The sequence below is a fragment of the Molothrus aeneus genome, chromosome 18, assembly GCF_037042795.1.
Source record: "Molothrus aeneus isolate 106 chromosome 18, BPBGC_Maene_1.0, whole genome shotgun sequence".
Lineage (NCBI taxonomy): Eukaryota > Metazoa > Chordata > Aves > Passeriformes > Icteridae > Molothrus > Molothrus aeneus.
In genome coordinates this window covers 10,097,313-10,114,756 of record NC_089663.1, presented here as the reverse complement: position 1 = coordinate 10,114,756, position 17,444 = coordinate 10,097,313, and the positions used below count along the sequence as shown (strand labels likewise).

General features: G+C 42.8%; 2 protein-coding genes and 1 long non-coding RNA gene across 4 annotated transcripts; 1 reads left to right on the top strand and 2 right to left on the bottom strand.

The window, feature by feature from the left end:
* The first annotated feature begins 42 nt into the window (after positions 1-42).
* Positions 43-13,920, top strand: USP30 (ubiquitin specific peptidase 30). The gene is made up of 12 exons (XM_066561936.1): positions 43-471; positions 1,190-1,375; positions 2,501-2,604; positions 3,847-3,945; positions 4,648-4,690; positions 4,944-5,038; positions 6,196-6,255; positions 7,254-7,340; positions 7,853-7,933; positions 8,755-8,974; positions 9,562-9,682; positions 10,859-13,920. The coding sequence occupies exons 1-12, from the start codon at positions 372-374 to the stop codon at positions 11,094-11,096; spliced, it is 1,434 nt and encodes a 477-aa protein (XP_066418033.1). The 5' UTR covers positions 43-371; the 3' UTR covers positions 11,097-13,920.
* LOC136564143 (uncharacterized) lies at positions 6,564-9,088 on the bottom strand. The gene is made up of 3 exons (XR_010784687.1): positions 8,709-9,088; positions 8,057-8,135; positions 6,564-6,634 (listed from the first exon to the last, which is right to left on the bottom strand). It is a non-coding gene; the product is annotated as an uncharacterized lncRNA (long non-coding RNA).
* Positions 13,921-14,532: 612 nt separating the features above from the next.
* Positions 14,533-17,207, bottom strand: ALKBH2 (alkB homolog 2, alpha-ketoglutarate dependent dioxygenase). 2 transcript variants are annotated; one of them, XM_066561940.1, is made up of 4 exons: positions 16,951-17,207; positions 16,143-16,341; positions 14,910-15,291; positions 14,533-14,741 (listed from the first exon to the last, which is right to left on the bottom strand). In XM_066561940.1, the coding sequence occupies exons 1-3, from the start codon at positions 17,165-17,167 to the stop codon at positions 14,952-14,954; spliced, it is 756 nt and encodes a 251-aa protein (XP_066418037.1). In that variant the 5' UTR covers positions 17,168-17,207; the 3' UTR covers positions 14,533-14,741; positions 14,910-14,951. The 2 variants fall into 2 exon arrangements, with proteins under 2 accessions (XP_066418037.1, XP_066418036.1); XM_066561939.1 differs by having other exon boundaries at positions 14,533-15,291.
* Positions 17,208-17,444: the final 237 nt, after the last annotated feature.

Here is a 17,444-nt window from a genome sequence, read left to right as displayed (position 1 = left end):
CAGGGCTGGCGCGGGTGGGGGGCTCGGGCTGATCGGGGCGAAGCCTCGGCCGAGCGCCTCCTTTCTTCCCTCACCTCCTTCATTTCCCTTTCCCCTTCTTTTCTCCCTTTCCTTTCCTTCTTCCCTTCTCCCCTTCCCTTTTCCTGCTCATTTCCCCTTTCCCATATCCGCATTCTCTTTGCGCTCCGGTTCCCGGGGCAGGCCCCGGGGGGCTGCGGGCTCTCGGGGTTCCCGCAGCTGCTGACCCCTATTCCCGTTTTTCCCGCAGCTCCTGACCCTATTCCCGTTTTTCCCGCAGCTCCTGACCCTATTCCCGTTATCCCCGCAGCTCCTGACCCTATTCCCGTTTTTCCCGAGGCAGGCACCGAGCCATGCGGAGCTGGGGGGTGCTCGGGGGCGCGGCGGCGGCGCTGGCGGCCGGGATTTATGTCCTGTGGGGCCCCATCAGCGGCAGGAAACGGCGGCGGAGAGGTACCGGGGGCTGGGGTTAATTATATTACATTAATTAATTATATATTAATTAATACATTCATATATGTTAGTTATATAATAATTAGTACATAATACCACCATATATAAATTATATATACACTATATATTAATTATATATACACCATATTAATTATACACATATATACCATATTAATTATATTTATATATTTTATATTAATTATATTAATATATAATACCACCATATATAAATTATATATACACCATATTAATTTCACATATTATTATATATTAATTATATATATTAATTAATATATAACACCACCATATATTAATTATATATACACCATATTATACACACATACACTATATATTAATTATATCTATTATTATATCTATTAATTATATATATTAATTAATATATAGTACCACCATATATTAGTTACGTATACACCATATATTAATTATATATACACCACAGTAATTATACACATATTACACATATACACCATATTATACAAACATACACCATATTAATTATATATGCACCATATAATAATTATATGGATACTGAAAAAATTTGTGAAATTTTTGGAAGACCAAAAATCAACTGAAACACCACAAACTGAAAACGGAACTAACTGAAATTAATTTTTCTGTAATTACACAGCATTCCTACTGAAAACCAGGATGTTTGCCCCGGATTCCGTGGTGGAAACTCTCACAATTCTCTTTGCAGGGCTCGTGCCAGGCCTCCTGAACCTGGGCAACACGTGTTTCATGAATTCCCTGCTGCAGGGCTTGTCCTCCTGCCCCTCCTTCATCAGGTGGCTGGAGGAGTTCACAGCCCAGTACAGGACGGAGCAGGAGCAGCCCCAGGAGCAGCCCCAGCACCTCTCAGTGACTCTGCTGCAGCTCCTCAGAGGTACTGGGACATTTCCTCTTGTGGCAAAGCAAGGGTTAAATGTTTAAGGAGAAGTGTTGTCATTTTTAGGCTCTTTTCCCAAAGAAAGAAGCTCGTGGGGTTTGTATTCCCTGTTTTATTTCCCTCTCTAATTTACAGATTAATTGAAATGCCTTGGGCAAAGCTCAGGCACCTTTCACAGAAGGGTTGAATTTCATAGGATTCAAGAAATTTAGAATTCTATTAAAAAATCTTAGCAAATAATTTAAGCTTTTTTGTTTTCCGCAAGCTTACTATTTTCCTAAAAACCTGTGGCTATTCAACCTCACTTTGCAAGGTTTTGGATATTGAAAATTAAACAAAAATATTATTATAAAAGATAAAATATAAAATAATATGTAAATATGAAATATTATTATAAAATAAATAATATGCTTGTATATAATAAATTCATATGAAAATAAGTTCTGTAAATAGATAAATTAGTAAATAAACAAACTATATAAGTAAATTTATATGTATTAATTATATACAATTATTATTTATATTATTATCTTTATATAATAGGTATTATATAACATACAAAATATTATTAGAAAATATAAATTATAAAATATTAAATATAAAATAAATAATATAATTCTATATAACAAATTTATATAATAAATAAATTATAGAAATAAATTGATAAACTATATAAATAAATTTATATAATAGACATTATATAACATACAAAATATTATTATAAAATATAAAATATATAAATATGAAATTTTCCTATAAAATAAGTAATAGAATTTTATATACATTTATGTAATTTAACTGTAATTTATTTATTTAGATGAATAAACTAATAAATAAATATCTATATAAATAAATTTATATAATAAATATTATGTAAAATACAAAATATTATTGTAAAATATTTAAGATTTTAAGCTCAAGGTGATTAATTTTTCGTCTAAATTAATCTCTGACACCCTCAAGCAACCCCCTGGCTTCCCTCACAGGTTGTTTTTAAAGGAAATTTCTGCCTTGGGACGTTCCTGTGGAAGTGGTGTGAGGCTGGTGGTGCTTTAACCCCACAAACCACTGATTTTTCCCCATTTTTGGCTCCTCCTGACACTCTTGCCTTCCCTTCCCCAGCTCTGTCGTGCCAGGAGGTGCCAGAGGACGATGTCCTGGATGCCAGCTGCCTGCTGGAGGTGCTCAGGATGAACAGGTGGCAGATCTCCTCCTTTGAGGAGCAGGTGAGTGCAGCAAGCTGGGAAAACCCCCAGGGCTGGAGGGTCAGACCTGGATCCTGCTCCAAAAACGGATGGGAAACATCCCCAGCTTGGGAATGGGAATGGGGCTTTCAGTGGGCTGGGAATACCTCAGGGAATTCCAAACCTTGTCCTTAGCACATCTCCTCCTTTGAGGAGCAGCTGAGTGCAGCAGTCTGGGAAAATGGAAAACCCCCAGGGCTGGAGTGTCAGAGCTGGATCCTGCTCCAAAAACGGATGGGATACATCCCCAGCTTGGGAATGGGGCTTTCAGTGGGCTGGGAATACCTCAGGGAATTCCAAACCTTGTCCTTACCAGCAGGGCCAGGAAGATTTAAGCAGGGCAGATCCCTGATTTCTCTCTGGATAATGGATCTGTTCCCATTTTTTTCAGTAATCCTAATTATTTGCAATTTTTGTCAGTATTTCCAATGCACTCCGTCAGTTATCCCACTCCTAAAATATATTCCTGATTTCCAAGGATAGATTTCAATTATGCTTCCCTCAGAATCCAGAAAAAACAGGGATTTGGGAATTCATTTGGGGGCTATTTTTTCCTCCCAAGTGTTTTAGTTTTTTTGTGAGTTTATATGGCCCCGAATGTCTTGAGTACCTTGTGCTGTTAGGGAGCTTTTGGGCACAACAAAATGAATTCAATATAAACATAAATACCATAATAATAATAATAATAATAATAATAAGAAGAAGAAGAAGAAGAAGAAGAAGTGATAATAGTGATATATAATAGTAATTGTATATAATAATATATATAATAATTATATATATGATATACAATAATTACAATATATTATAATATAAATAATATATCTATATAAAAGTTATATATAATAGTAATTGTATATAGTAGTTATATAAAACTTATATAAAATATAATATATACTGAATATATATAATTGAATAACTATATTTAATACATTTCTTTAGAAACTTTATTTTTCATTATTTATATACTTATATATTTATATATAATATTATATATGATATAATCTAGATTAGACATTTTAGATGTGCTTAAATTTTTATATTTTATATTTTATATTTCTATAAAATTATACATACAAAATTATAAGTATCAATATAAATATAGGCATAAATAGAAATACAAATCCAGGCTCTGAGCTGTAATTTTTCCTGAATTTCCTGTGGAATTCCAGCCTTCCTGGGGTGCTTTTTTGATGCCTTTTTTTCCCCTGACTCTGTTTCCAGGATGCCCATGAGCTGTTCCATGTCCTGACCTCTTCCCTGGAGGACGAGCGGGATCGGCAGCCCCGTGTGGCCCATCTGTTTGATGTGCATTCCCTGGAGGTGATCCCACTCATTTTCTTCTCAGAAATTCCTGTCACCTGCCCAGATTCCCAAGGAGAAAGTGTATATTTTAGGATATTTTGATTCTGTTCCCAAAGCTGTTCTTTAATCCTTTGATAGGGACTCATCAATAAGTCAAATTTAAAGAATTCTCAGGTTTTCCAAATAAAATATCTTTGAATTTGCAGTGTTCCTGCTTTCCTGAGGGTTTTGCATCCCTAAATCCATGGGATGTAGGGATTTAATTTAGTTACTCTGATCTGTAGTTCCTACCTGAAAACCTGAAAAAGAGTTGAAAACTGTAAAAAAGGGCATTTCTGGAAGAGTTTTATGGAGGTAAAATAGATCTTATCCTCCAGCTTGCTGATAAACTTGATGCAGATGGAAAATTTTAGGCAAAATCTGGTTTTGCCTAAAATATAGACCAAAAAAAAAAAAAGACAAAATCTCCTATTTTAATACTCTGAGGCAAAGAGTTCTGCAGATTAATGATTCCTTTTTCAAACAATTGTCAATTACAAATTTGTTTTGTACCAGTTTTTTTTGTTCTTACAAATAAAAAAGAGCCACAATTTTTCTAATGGCAGAAAAGCCAACTAGGGATGAAATAGGAGCACATTTAATACTTCATGTATTAAATTTCTGAATCTTTTCAATGTTGCTGGGGTAGGGTTAATGAAATGTTTTTATCTCCCTCTGTAGCAACCAGAAATAATCCAAAAGCAAATAAGCTGCAGAACAAGAGGTAGGATTTTATCCCTTCTGGATATTCTGAATATTCATAGGGTAGTTTTATTTATTAAAGGGATAATATTAATTGATCTTTGTACTGAACTAAACTAGAAATCAAAAATATGAAGAAGCCTCAATTAATTATTAATCACTGAGACAAAAATGTGCTTTGGATGCATTAATTTTGTAACTGAAGGGCAAAAGTGTGGGATTGGAGCGATGAAAGTGGATGAATGGAAAATCCAAGGACATTTTTTTTGTTGCAGGATCACTTCCCCCTGTGTCCAACCACTGGAAATCTCAGCACCCTTTCCATGGAAGGCTGACCAGCAACATGGTCTGCAAACACTGTGAGCACCAGGTGTGGAAATAGATAATATTTTTTATTATTATTGTTATTATTGTTAATAATAATAATAATAATAATAATAATAATAATAATAATAATAATAATAATAATAATAATAATAATAATAATAATAATATCTGTGTCATGTGAGGAGGGATTTCCAACACTCAAAGTGCTTCCTGGAACCATCATCCCTTGGTGATGAACAAGGATTTATCCCTAAATAGACTAAAAAAAAATCCATGTGATGCACCTTGTGGGGGTAACAGCTGCTTCATCAACCAGAATAATGGTTGTTTTATTCTATCATTGAATTAACAATTAATTAATTAATAATATTACCTGAAACCCACTCACCTGGCTGAGTTTAGGACTCGCTGCTTGTTCAGCACATTTTGCAAAATCCACTTATCCCAAATAAGGAGATGCAGATAACCTGAACAATGGAAAAAAATACAGAAAATAAACCTCATTTATAGCCCAAACCAAGAAAACATTTGCATTTTATTTCTCCAAACCTCCCAGACAAATTGGAGTGAGGAGGAGGAGGCTGAGCAGAACATTCCTGATGTTCCCTGGCCCAGCTGGGAAACTGAGGGGTTTGGATCCTGTTCCTCCAGGGAATTATGGACAGCACAGGGCACAGGCTCACCTTGGGAGAGCTGGGTTGGATTTTTTGGGGACTGATGATGCCTTGAAGGCTACTTTGAACAGAGGCTACACAGTGTTAAAGAATAAAGTAGATATTTATTAAAAAGGCCTTGACAGGATACACCTCGGGCACTACAAGAGCTTGGCCAGGGCTACACCCAAGATGGTCACGAGTTTTCACCCTTTTTTATAAGTTTTTGTCCGTTTCCATATTGGGGCTAATTGTCCAATTACAGCTTCAGGTTATGAAGTCCCATCCTCCCAGTTTGCTCTCCTCAGTTTACACTTTTTGAACTTTTGGGGTCTTTTTGTTGTTTACACTTTTTAGAAGCTGCAGCAGTGTCCTTGGTTCTGGGGCTGGAGAAGGATTGCTTTGACTGAGCTGTGAGGAGAACTTGCTAACACTTTCTGTGAATTGCAGAGTTATATCCTAGTGCAGTGCAGAATGTGGAAAATATGAAAGCTAAAAGTGAAGGCATCACTGACATAAATGCTGGCTCTGGAATGTTCTCTTGCAGAGCCCTGTGAGGTTTGACACCTTTGACAGCCTCTCCCTGAGCATTCCAGCAGCTGTGTGGGTACGTATCCCCCTGCTCCTGATCCTCCCTGCCCTTCCCAGCCCTTCCTCAGGTGCAGGAAACACTCAGAGCTCCTTTAGGACTTGATTTTCCTGCTCTGTTACAATCCTGTGCTGCTGCAGGACCTTCTCCCTAACTGGTGTAAGACCTTCTGATGAGCCCAACAAGCAGAACTTGGTGATGCCACCAGAGCTTTCTGTTTCTCCTGGTGGAGAATTTTGTCTTTTCCACAAATTCCACAAATTTGAAGAGCCCAGATCATATCCCAAGGGCTGGGAAGGTGACCTTCAGCTGGCAGTTCACACCTTACCCCATCCAGGCTTTTCCAGGGGGTGAATTCAACTGGGAATTGTTTCCATTTCTTCCTGGCTCTGAAAAACTTCAAAATGACAAAACATTGTGGGTTTTTAGGGCAACATCTGCAGGATATTTTTGGACTGTAAGAGTTTGTTACTTCATGTCTGGTAGTGATTTCTTTCCACAACTCATGGAAATTGTGATTCCTGTTTGCAGAGTGCCCTCCTGGACAGGCAGGATTGAAATCTGGACACATCTTCTGCTCTTTGTGTTTTGTTTTATCCAATCCTTGGCAGGGCAGGATATGAGGAAGGGCAGCAAAGAGGCCTAAATCCCATTAAAAGCTGTATTTCTCCTATGGAGAGGGCCAGAGAGCATGAAGTGACCCCTGAAGTGCTGGAATGAGAGATAAATAGGAATAGGACAGAAATCTGTGGTTTAAAACCTCACTGAAGGGCTCACACAGGGACTCACTGCTGCTGTTATCAAAAGGCTGCGAAGTTTTTCATGTTTAATCCAGGCTAAAGTAGAATCCCCACAGTTCCACGATCACCCAAAGCCATTTAGTCAGTTCTTTCATGAAATAAATCCGCAGCTCTGTAGTTTTTCTATGGAAGGAATTATTAAAAATCCCTTCCCAAAATCCAGTGAAATGCACCCTAAAATTCCTGCAAATAATTCTGGTTTTTCTTGGCACTCAGGGTCGTCCCATGACACTGGACCATTGCCTCCATCACTTCATCTCCTCAGAGTCTGTCAAGGATGTTGTGTGTGACAACTGCACCAAAGTAGGTCCCTTTGATTCTTGTCACTTTAATTCCTGTCACCTCCCTGCTCAGTTTTGAGCCTGCTGACAAAACCCTGGCTTCACTTTCCACCTCTTTTTTCTTCAGGACTTGGGATGAGGCTCTGGGATTTCAGATATTTCACAAGGAGTTCTTACCTCACAAAGTATTGGCACTACTTGCTTACTTACTACTTTACTTTACTTACTACTGCTGTTACAAAAATCTACAAATATTTTATTCTGTACTTGCCAGGCATCACCAGGGATAATTATTTTGCTCTGGTATTAAAAATCAATTCTGTGTAAAAATCTGCAGAAGAGGCAAATGAGTGCAGTTCTGAGTGGATGGAGTTCTCTAAATGCTCGTTTCTGCTTGATTTTGGTTTAGAATTTTGACCCTTTAGGAATTCTGAAGAACATTCCTGGGTGTGATTAATGCACTGAGCATAAACCAGACAATTAACTGCTCCTGTCTGCAGGTGCCTTAATTTTTTTTTTCCCTTTTCATTGCAGATCCAGGCACAAGGAATTCTGAATGGACAGAGCATAGAAAACCAGAGAACAACATTTGTTAAGCAATTAAAATTAGGAAAGGTGAGGCAAAAAAACCCCCTCCAAATCTCCTAAATCCTGTCACAGTAACTTCTCTCTTGGAGCTGGTTGTGCCCATTTCTTGCTGCTAGACCACAAATGTTTTATTTTTCAAAGTAAACTCACCTGGCAAATAATTGTGGGCATTGAGGCTTCAACTCAGCAAAACATCCACATTAAACACTTACAGGATATGAATATTCTCCTGTTATTTAGAAAAAAACACTTAAATGTGAATTTGGCTCTGTGTCATGTCTTAGATTTTACATTAATTTTACATTTGCTCTTCAGTGAGCAAATTGATTTATATTGACAGGGTTTGTAGCATCTTAGCAATTCCCCATTTCAGAGAAATTAAAATATTCTGAACACAGCTGGTGAGTAAACATCAGGTGTGATTTCTTAGAGAAAACTCAGGTTTTTTTGCTCTGTAATCCTGTCATGCAGAGGCCAGCAGGGCAATTAGGAGCCTTAGGTAGTAATAATAATAATAATAATAATAATAATAATAATAATAATAATAATAATAATAATAATAATAATAATAATAATAATAATAATAATAATATAATGTACTTCTTGCTACAGCAATGATTTTGAATTTCAGCTCTTTATAACAATTAATGTTTTTGGTTTTCCCCTGTGCAAAGCCATTAATTTTGGGGGATTAGGAGATACCAGGAATATCACAAGAATTATTGTCACATTTTAAGGACAGTGTTGCCACTGAGCTTACACAGAGATAAGGGAAATGCATTTCCTTATTCCCTGGACTTACCAGCTGTTTCTTTCCATGAAAAAATGTGGATTTTCCTGTCCTGAAGCTGCCCCAGTGTTTGTGCATCCACCTGCAAAGGCTGAGCTGGTCAAACCAAGGCACTCCCCTGAAGAGACACGAACACGTCCAGTTCAACGAGTTCCTGGTCATGGACATCTACAAATATCGAGTTCCTGGTCCCAAATCCTGCCAGGAGCAGCTCAGCCAGAAAAACCCTGAGGAGACAACCCCTGGAATAAAGGATGGGAGAGCAGGGAAACCTTCAGGTACCTCCTTTGCCAATAAAATAGTTCAGCTCTTTCTGCATGTCAGGGATCAAACATTCTCTGCAGGATCAAGCCATGAGCGGCATCTTGGTGTGGGGCTCTGCAAAGAGGACAGAAATCCCTTTGCCATTCCCAAATTTACAGTTCAGCTTGGAAAATTTCATTTTGATCCTACTAAATATATATATATATATATATATATATATATATATATATATATATATTTTAAAAAAGGTTAAGTCCAAAGTAGTGTTGAACTTGGGATGTCCCAGGGTTTTTCTTGTTAGAGATCTCTTCCAAGGCCTCAGGACAAGCAGAGAGGGAATGCTGGGAATGGTGAATTCTTCAAAAACAGTTGGAAAATCCAGCAGTAGAAGTCTGTCCTTAGGCAGCTGAATATTCCTTTAATTGGGATTTTGGACACATGGCAATTTCCATATTTGTCATGTAAAATTAATTTGAATAAAATATCCATTGCCTTGGATGTAAAAATCAGTAAAATACCTTCATATCCCATGTTGAGGAGCAGAGATTCTGTTCTTAGCAACAGCATTCAAATTAAATCCCTGAATTTCTCCTTCTGGCAGATGCAGAACAACCAGCTGGTACCAAACCTCTCTTCATGAATGGTGCCTCCTCTTCTTCCTCCTCTCCCTCATTTTTAATGTCCCCAGGAACTTTCCCACTTGCTGCATTCCCTGAGTGCAGGTAAGTTAGAGATTTATACCCTGTCTGTTCAATTCTGTCCTTCAAATTGTCTCCTTTTCTTCTGTCCTTGTCCTTCTGCTGATAATCTTTTTCTGTAGAATTCCAGAATGGTTTAGGTTGGTAGGGAACTTAGAGACCATCCAGTGCAGGCCCCTTCCCATGGGCAGTGACACCTTCTACTATCCCAGGTGACTCCAAACCCCATCCAGCCTGTCCTTGAGTACTTCCAGGGATGGAGCAGCAGGTTTGAATCCCATAATCCCAGAATGGTTTGGGTTGAAAGGAGACTTGGAGACGCCATTGGCAGGGACACCTTCCACTATCCCAGGCTGCTCCAAACCCTGTCCAACCTGGCCTTGGACACTTATGTCACTATAGAGCGTGACATGGTGCAAAGCACCAAGACTCCATCAGAAGGGTGCACAAGAGAGATTTATTAGAGCAACATGTTGCCTTTATAGTTTTTCAAGATATTTACATTTACTTAACAGACACATTCACTGCCCATTGGTCATAAGAAAGAAACAAATTCTCAATAGGTGAACAAGGAGCCATGTCGTTCTGTGAGCCAGCTGGAGTCTGTATTTTAACTTTCTCTCTTCCATCATGTTGTCATGGGGATAGCCTTGGTGTCTTCCTCGAGAGAGATACAGGGCTTTCCTTATCTTCAGGAAGCCTTTGCTGGCTCACAAGAACAGCACAAAATGCCTTCCCTACACACTTCCAGGGATGGAGCAGCAGGAAAAAGCAGTTTGGATCACAGAATGGTTTGGGTTGGAAGGGAACTTGGAGATCATCCCATCCCACCACTTACCATGGGCAAGGACACCTTCCACTATCCCAGGTCACTCCAAACCCCATCCAGCCTGTCCTTGAGTACTTCCAGGGATGGAGCAGCAGGAAAAAGCAGTTTGGATCACAAAATGATTTGGATTGGAAGGGAACTTTGAGATGATCCCATCCCACCACTTACCATGAGCAGGGACACCTTCCATTAGAGCAGGGACGGAGCAGCTGCACAGGGAGCCACGCCCTTGCTCCAGGCAGGAACTGTGGCTGCTCTGGCGTGTGTGTGTGTGTGTGTGTGTGTGTGTGTGTGTGTGTGTGTGTGTGTGTGTGTGTGTGTGTGTGTGTGTGTGTGTGTGTGTGCGGCCAGGCTGACTCGTGTCCCCGCAGGGCCCCGCTGTACCTGTACCGCCTGATGGCCGTGGTGGTGCACCACGGGGACATGCACTCGGGACACTTCGTCACCTTCCGGCGCGCGCCGGGCGCCCGCGGCAGCCAGTGGCTCTGGATCTCGGACGAGTCCGTGCGCAGGGCCAGCCTGCACGAGGTGCTGGCAGCCAGCGCCTACCTGCTGTTCTATGAGCGCGTGCACGGCCGGGGCCAGCCCCAGAGCCCGGCCCAGAGCTGAGCCAGCGCTGCCGGGATGGTCCCAGCCCCTGGGATGGTCCCAGCCCTTGGGATGGTCCCAGCCCTTGGGATGGTCCCAGCTCCTGGGATGGTCCCAGCCCTTGGGATGGTCCCAGCCCTTGGGATGGTCCCAGCCCCTGGGATGGTCCCAGCCCTCAGGATCACCCCAGCCCCTGGGATGGTCCCAGCCCTCAGATGGAGCCTCTCCATTATGCAAACCTCCCCCTCTCCAGGCTCCCTTGCCGGTGGGAGCAGCTGGGAGTTGTGGTTTGTACCCAGATCCTGCTGTCCCAGCACCGTGCAGCCCCAGGTGTGTGTTTGAGAAGTGTTTTCTGCCTGTGCCAAGGCTCTGTTCCATGTCCTGACACCGCACTTTTCCCACGGAGATGCTTTATCCCACACATTTCACTTCCCAAGGGGGAGCCCTGGAAAGGGTTGATGTCAAGCTGCTGTTGAGGAGCCCCTCCCCATCCCAATCCCTCCCCTGGCACCTCTCCACGATGCACCAGCCCCTCCAGGTTCCCTTCCCGTGGCAATGGCTGGGAATTGTGTTTTGTACCAAAATTCCCAGAGCTGTTCCAGCCCCAAGCGTTTGTTGAGCAGCCTTTGTCTGTCAGGCAGGGATTTTATCATACCAAGGCTCTATTGCCAATGTTTCCCAGTGGGGAGCCCTGGGAGGGGGTGATGGGAAGCTGCTGTTGGCAATGATTTAAGACACAAAGTGCCTTGAGCTTTCCTGAGCAGCTGCATTGCCACTGGCCCAGCCCTCTGCATGCCCACTGTGTCCTGGGAATGCCTCACACCCATGGGATGAACCCATGGAGTCCCATTTCTCCTGACCCATCAAGTCAAGGCATCTCCACAAACTGCCCCCATCCAAAAGATTTCCCTGGTCACACAATTTTCCTCCCACTTTATAATATAAAGTCCTTCTCCTGATCTAAATTGCTTTATCCAGGAGATAATTTTGTATCTATTAAGAGCTGAAACTTTAATTTATTGCTCCATACCTTTGGAATCTAGCTGGAATCAGCACATGGAAGTGTTTGCTAGTGCTCAGTGTTGTCATTTCCTTCAGCACTGTTGAATCCAGTTGTTTTGTAGCATCAACTACAACTTTTAATGCTGTGATTTCCAAGCTGCTGTAACTGTTCTAGACTTGCCCTTCCCATTTTATTGCTGGGATCTGCTATTCCCAGCATTGGGATCCATGCTCCTGGCTTGCAGCTCAGCTGTAGAGCAGCCCCTGGCCTTGTTAAATGGAATATGAACAAGAGGGCCAGGACTGGCGGGCACTTACTGGTCTCATGAAGAAATCTGGGAATCCTGCATCAGCTCCAGGCTGCCCTGTAAATAGAAATAAGGGGAATTCTGCTGCTCTGGATTGTTTGATGTGCAAAAAAAAAAAAATAAAAATCCTAAAGCACAGAGGGAGAAGCAGCAAAAATCATCCTTTAAAAACCTGCTTTTAAATGACCAGGAATAAAATATGTAGGTTGTTTTTAGCTCTTTTCTGTCCTTGTAACCTTGGAGGAGAAAAATCCCTCATCAGACAAGCTTTTTTTCAGTGTGAAGTTTTCAAAGAACAACTGTCTTAAATAGTTGTTTTTTTAGGGCAACTTTGTACCTCATGAATTCATAGTGCTGCCCAAAGCTCGGGGGTGTTCACACTTCCTCAGGAGAGGCTCCAAACCAGCCAAAGCAGGAGTGGTAAAATGGGTGGATATGCAAAATTATTTACACAACTCATCATTCCAGAGTCTGGAGCACAGTTCCTGGCCCAGGTAATGCTCATAGTACATAAATATTGATAAATCCACTGCTGGACTGGGACCTGGTTCCTGGTTGTGCTGCACGAGCAGTAGCTTGGTTTTAACCTGCTTTAATTTACAGAAAACCAAGAAAACAAACAAACAAAAAAAAACCTTGAAGGATGCAAAATGCCAAAAATTTGCTCTGGCCACTGAAGGGAGAGCTGACAGACTGGAGAAGGAGCCAGCCCTCCCATCTAAAACCATCACCCCAACATCTCCCTCCAGCACATCTGCCCCTGCACCTCAGAACTGAAACCATTTCCAGTGCCAGCAGTGGCTGTCCTGCATTCTCCAGGCTCAATGCTCTGCTTAGGGGTTTTTCCTGGATTTGGGGGTTTCTCTTGGATTTGGGGGTTCAGCTGAGCAGCCTCTTGGTTGTGCTGGAGGAGGGGCAGAGGACACGCACACTATGGACTGAAACCTGAAATCTGGCAGCTGGGACCAGCAGGTTTTCTTTGCCAAGAGCTGTTCCCCTGGGCTGTGGACTGACTCTGAATCTCCCTCAAGGGCTATCAAGGGGAGGGTTGAGCCTTTTTTCTGGCTTTGCTTGGTGGGGAGGAGTAAATGAGCTTGGCTTAACCCTCAGGTGAGGAAGGGAGCAAAGGGACCTCAGTCCTGGCCCTGAGCTGTGCCAGGTCCTGCCAGCCCCCTGTGAGCTGGGGATCTGTGCAGGGCTTTGGGAGCTCATCCTCCCCTCTGGAGGTCACTGGGATCTGTTTTCCAGCCAAACTTCCCATCTGGGAGGGCTCTGTGCAGCCACAAGGCTCAAACTCTGGTACTCGTCCCTCCCAAGCTGCCATGGTGGAGAAGATGTTAATAAATTGTAAAGAATTAAGAGCTCCAAGATGACATTTCTGTGTTTGGATTATTCTTGTCTTATTTTGTGTGTTAATTTAAAAATGTCTGTTCCAGTCCAAGCACTGCACTGCTGTTTGAAGTTGCTTTTTTTTTTCCACTTCAGGGTATTTTTGTAACTGTACAGTAGCAATAAAAGAACAAACTTGGTAGAAAAATCAGTGTGGGAATGTCTTGAAACAAGCACCAAGCTGGGAGCCAAAGGGGTTGAAACAACACTTCACAAGCCCTGGATAAGAAAGATTTCCAAGCTCCACAGAGCATCTCAGAGTGGCAGAGGGTGGGAAGTACCAGGCCTTAATTCCATAGGAATAATGGCCCCACCACTGAAGGCCAGAGCCCAAATTCCAGTGGCTGTAGCCAGGTTACACAGGATTGGTAACCTGGTTCCCATTCTCACCCAGAACTTACCATTCCTTGATGGTTCAAAATCTCTTGGGGACTGGACAGAATTCCCTCATTTCCAGCAGGATTCCCTGTGGGTGTGGGAGGTGGTGGCTTTCAGGCAGTCAGGAGGAGATCCCTAGGGATAATTATTTAGGAAAATAAACTTTCAGAGTGACAGCCTTCCAATGGAGATGGGACCAACCCAGTTATTCCCCACAAGGGCGTTTTTTGCTGCCTGGTTTTTAAAGGACCTGAGAGAGGAAAAATCTTGTGCTTCTTCTGCAAGAGGAGCCTCCCTCAGGAGCAGAGGAATTGAAGCAGACAGGAGTGAAACATCCAGCCACACCCAGTCCTCACACCCCAGCACTCCCCTTCTTCATGTCAGGCTCATTTTGCTTTTATTTTAATTTTAAAAAAGCCCAAGCAAACCAGAGCTCATTGACAGAAAGTGCCACCTGTAGAATATCAGCTTTAAATAACCCCAGCTTGTGGCTCACAGTGTTTATAAACTGCTGCCTCCAGGCCACAGAGCATTTTCATCTTCTTGGAACACTGCTTAGATAAAGATCAGCTGAGAAGAAACTTCTCCCCTAGCAAAACAAGGGGAACAATCAGCAAAAATAGGGATCAGCAGGACCAGAACACCAATTCCCAGAGGGAAGAACCTTGCCATTGAAATCAGTGGTCACAGGTTTCAGCAGCAAAATTATTAAATTTTGTCCATTAGGTGATGGACCCGGGGTGAATCCAGAATTCACCTGCTGGAATAGATGAATCCACAGTTCCAGCAGGAACTAAATTCACTTCTCAGAGCCCAAAGGCCCCCCTGGCCGAACATTTCCCCTCCTGGAGACGGGCAGGACGTTCCTGAAGGTGAGGTTGACCCTGGGGGCCAGCACCCTCCTGCGTGGGGGCAGGCTGTGGTACCAGTGCACGTTGGTGGGGTGCTTCATGAGGAGCAGGCTGCCGTGGGCCAGCTGCAGGCAGATCCTCCCCGGGCCCCGAGCCCCGGCCCGGCCCCGCCGCCGGAACACGAAATCCCGGCAGGCTCCGAAGGACACCGAGGCGATGGGGCTGAGTGGAACCAGCTCCTTCTCGTCGTCACGGTGCTCCCCGATGTGGTCCAGGCCGTCTTTATACCTGGGAATTAACTCTGGGTTGGTCATTGATTTAATTTTAATCATTAAATTAATTATTATCAATTTAATAATTATAATTAAATTAATATTTAATTATATTTCTGAGTTACATGTATTATTCTATATATAATTTTATATTATAAATATATATTAATTTTATACTTAATCATGTTTTTATTTCCGATATATTTTATATTTATAATTTTATATAGTTACATATTTATATCTTATATTTGTATATTTATATATTATAAATATATAAACTTAATATTTTATATTAAACTCTATACTTAATTATATATTTTTATTTGTAATATATTTGTATTTTATATTTATATATTTTGTATATGTTAATTTTACATTTTATATTGAATTTTATACTTAATTATATAATATATAATTATATACTATATATAATTAATTAATTTAATAATAATTTAAATTACTTTAATAATTTATTTCATTAATAATTATCAAATTCTTAAATTAATTATTTAAGAATAATTAACTTATAGTGCTGCATTCCAAACTTCTTGTTTATCTTTCTACTTTTATATTTTCTATATTTTAAACTCTAAAATTCTCAACTTCCTTTTCCTTAATTTAAACTTAGATTTACTTAGTTTTATTAGTGTCTCTGCTTTAAACCACAAATCCACATTCTTGCTTCTAGCACTTAAGTTTGGAAGCATTTTCCTAAGGTCTTAAATTCTGTGTATAATTCTAAGCTTTAACTTACAGGCCTAAATCCCTGAGAGTTGCCTGCATTTCAGATTCCAACATATAAATTTGGGGGTTATTTTGTTATATTTGAAGAAAAAGCTGCTGGGTGTAGCTGGGAAGGGGCTGTACCTGTTGATGAGGACGAAGTTGAAGGTGTGTCCTGTCTCTGAGGTGACGCGCTCCCGGATCCGGGTCAGCACCGGGATCCAGGGCTTGGGGTGGAACGTGACCCCTGAGTAAGTGTAGGACAGGCCAGGGTCTCCATAGGTCACCTTCTTCCTGGGAATCTTGTGCCACGTGCCAAACACCTGCAGCTTTGTCATCTCATCTGGGAGAAGGATCAAACCTGGGTTTGTATTGTGTCTGAACAGTCCAGGATTCTCCTGGATCTGCAGCTTCTGGGAATCTCCAAATAGGAATGAGGAGGCTCATGTCAAGCCAAAAGCTGTCATCCCTGCTCCCAGGGTTTGTGTCCCAGCAAAGCTGGACTCTGTCTTGTCCTCCCCCATCACATCCCTCAACCACTGCATCTCCAAAAAATTCCAGTCACCATTGCAGGATTATCCCTCGACAAACATTTCCAGCCCAGCAAAACCAACCCTGCCGGGTCAGACCTGTGTCCCTTGGCTTCTCAGGGCCGCCTTGTGCCAGCACCAGGTGGCTGCAGGAACCTCCCAGTGCCCACCAGCAGTGCCCAGGCCCTGGGAACTTCCCTGGGACCCACCTGGGTGGGTTGGGCAGGGAAATGCTTCACGGGGAAGGGGGATAATGAGGGGAATACAGCTGGATATAGAAAGGTTGAGGGTGGAAGGGACCAGTGGGGGTCATCCAGGCCACCCTCCTGCCCAAGCAGGGTCTCCAAGAGCTCTGTCCAGGCTCTTCGGGAGGCCTCCCTGGACAGCCCGTGCTGCAGCACGCTCACAGGGCAGGAATATACCTTCGAAATACTCCACCTCCTTCTCCAGCTCCTGGAAGATCTCGTCCGCCTCGGCCTTGCCGAAGAGGATGCGGTAATCACAGCTGAGCCCCTCGGCGCGGATCTCCCGCGGCGGCAGCCGCTCCGGGCCAGGCTTCTCCAGCCGCGGCCTCTTCCCGCCGCTGCCGCCGCCATCCCCCGCCGGCCCGCGGGGCAGTTTGACCACGAACGCGTCCATGGGCGGACCCGGGACCGGGAGCGATGCCCGGGAGTGAAGGAACGGGAGCCGCGATCCCGCGAGAAATGGGTGCACGCGAAGCCCCGCCCCCTCTCCAGCTGGCCACGCCCCGGAGCGCACGCGCGCGGTTTTAGCGCCAAATCCGAGTCCCGCCCCCCCCCCCCCCCTCCGTTCTCCGTTCCGCGCCGCTGCCGCCCCTCACTCAGCCCCGGCCGCCCTCGCTCGCTGCCTGCCCCGCTCCGCCGCAGCCATGATCGGGCAGAGGACGCTGCACTCC

Bases quoted from the DNA above. Each gene is read 5' to 3' on its own strand.
- ALKBH2 (XM_066561939.1), bottom strand. From the start codon at position 17,167: ATGGACGCGTTCGTGGTCAAACTGCCCCGCGGGCCGGCGGGGGATGGC. The intron at 16,342-16,950 runs GTATATTCCTGC...TCCTTCTCCCAG, and splicing joins GGAGGTGGAGTATTTCGAAG to ATGAGATGACAAAGCTGCAG. The intron at 15,292-16,142 runs GTACAGCCCCTT...GTTAATTCCCAG, and splicing joins AACTTCGTCCTCATCAACAG to GTATAAAGACGGCCTGGACC.
- USP30 (XM_066561936.1), top strand. From the start codon at position 372: ATGCGGAGCTGGGGGGTGCTCGGGGGCGCGGCGGCGGCGCTGGCGGCC. The intron at 472-1,189 runs GTACCGGGGGCT...TTCTCTTTGCAG, and splicing joins CAGGAAACGGCGGCGGAGAG to GGCTCGTGCCAGGCCTCCTG. The intron at 6,256-7,253 runs GTACGTATCCCC...CTTGGCACTCAG, and splicing joins GCATTCCAGCAGCTGTGTGG to GGTCGTCCCATGACACTGGA.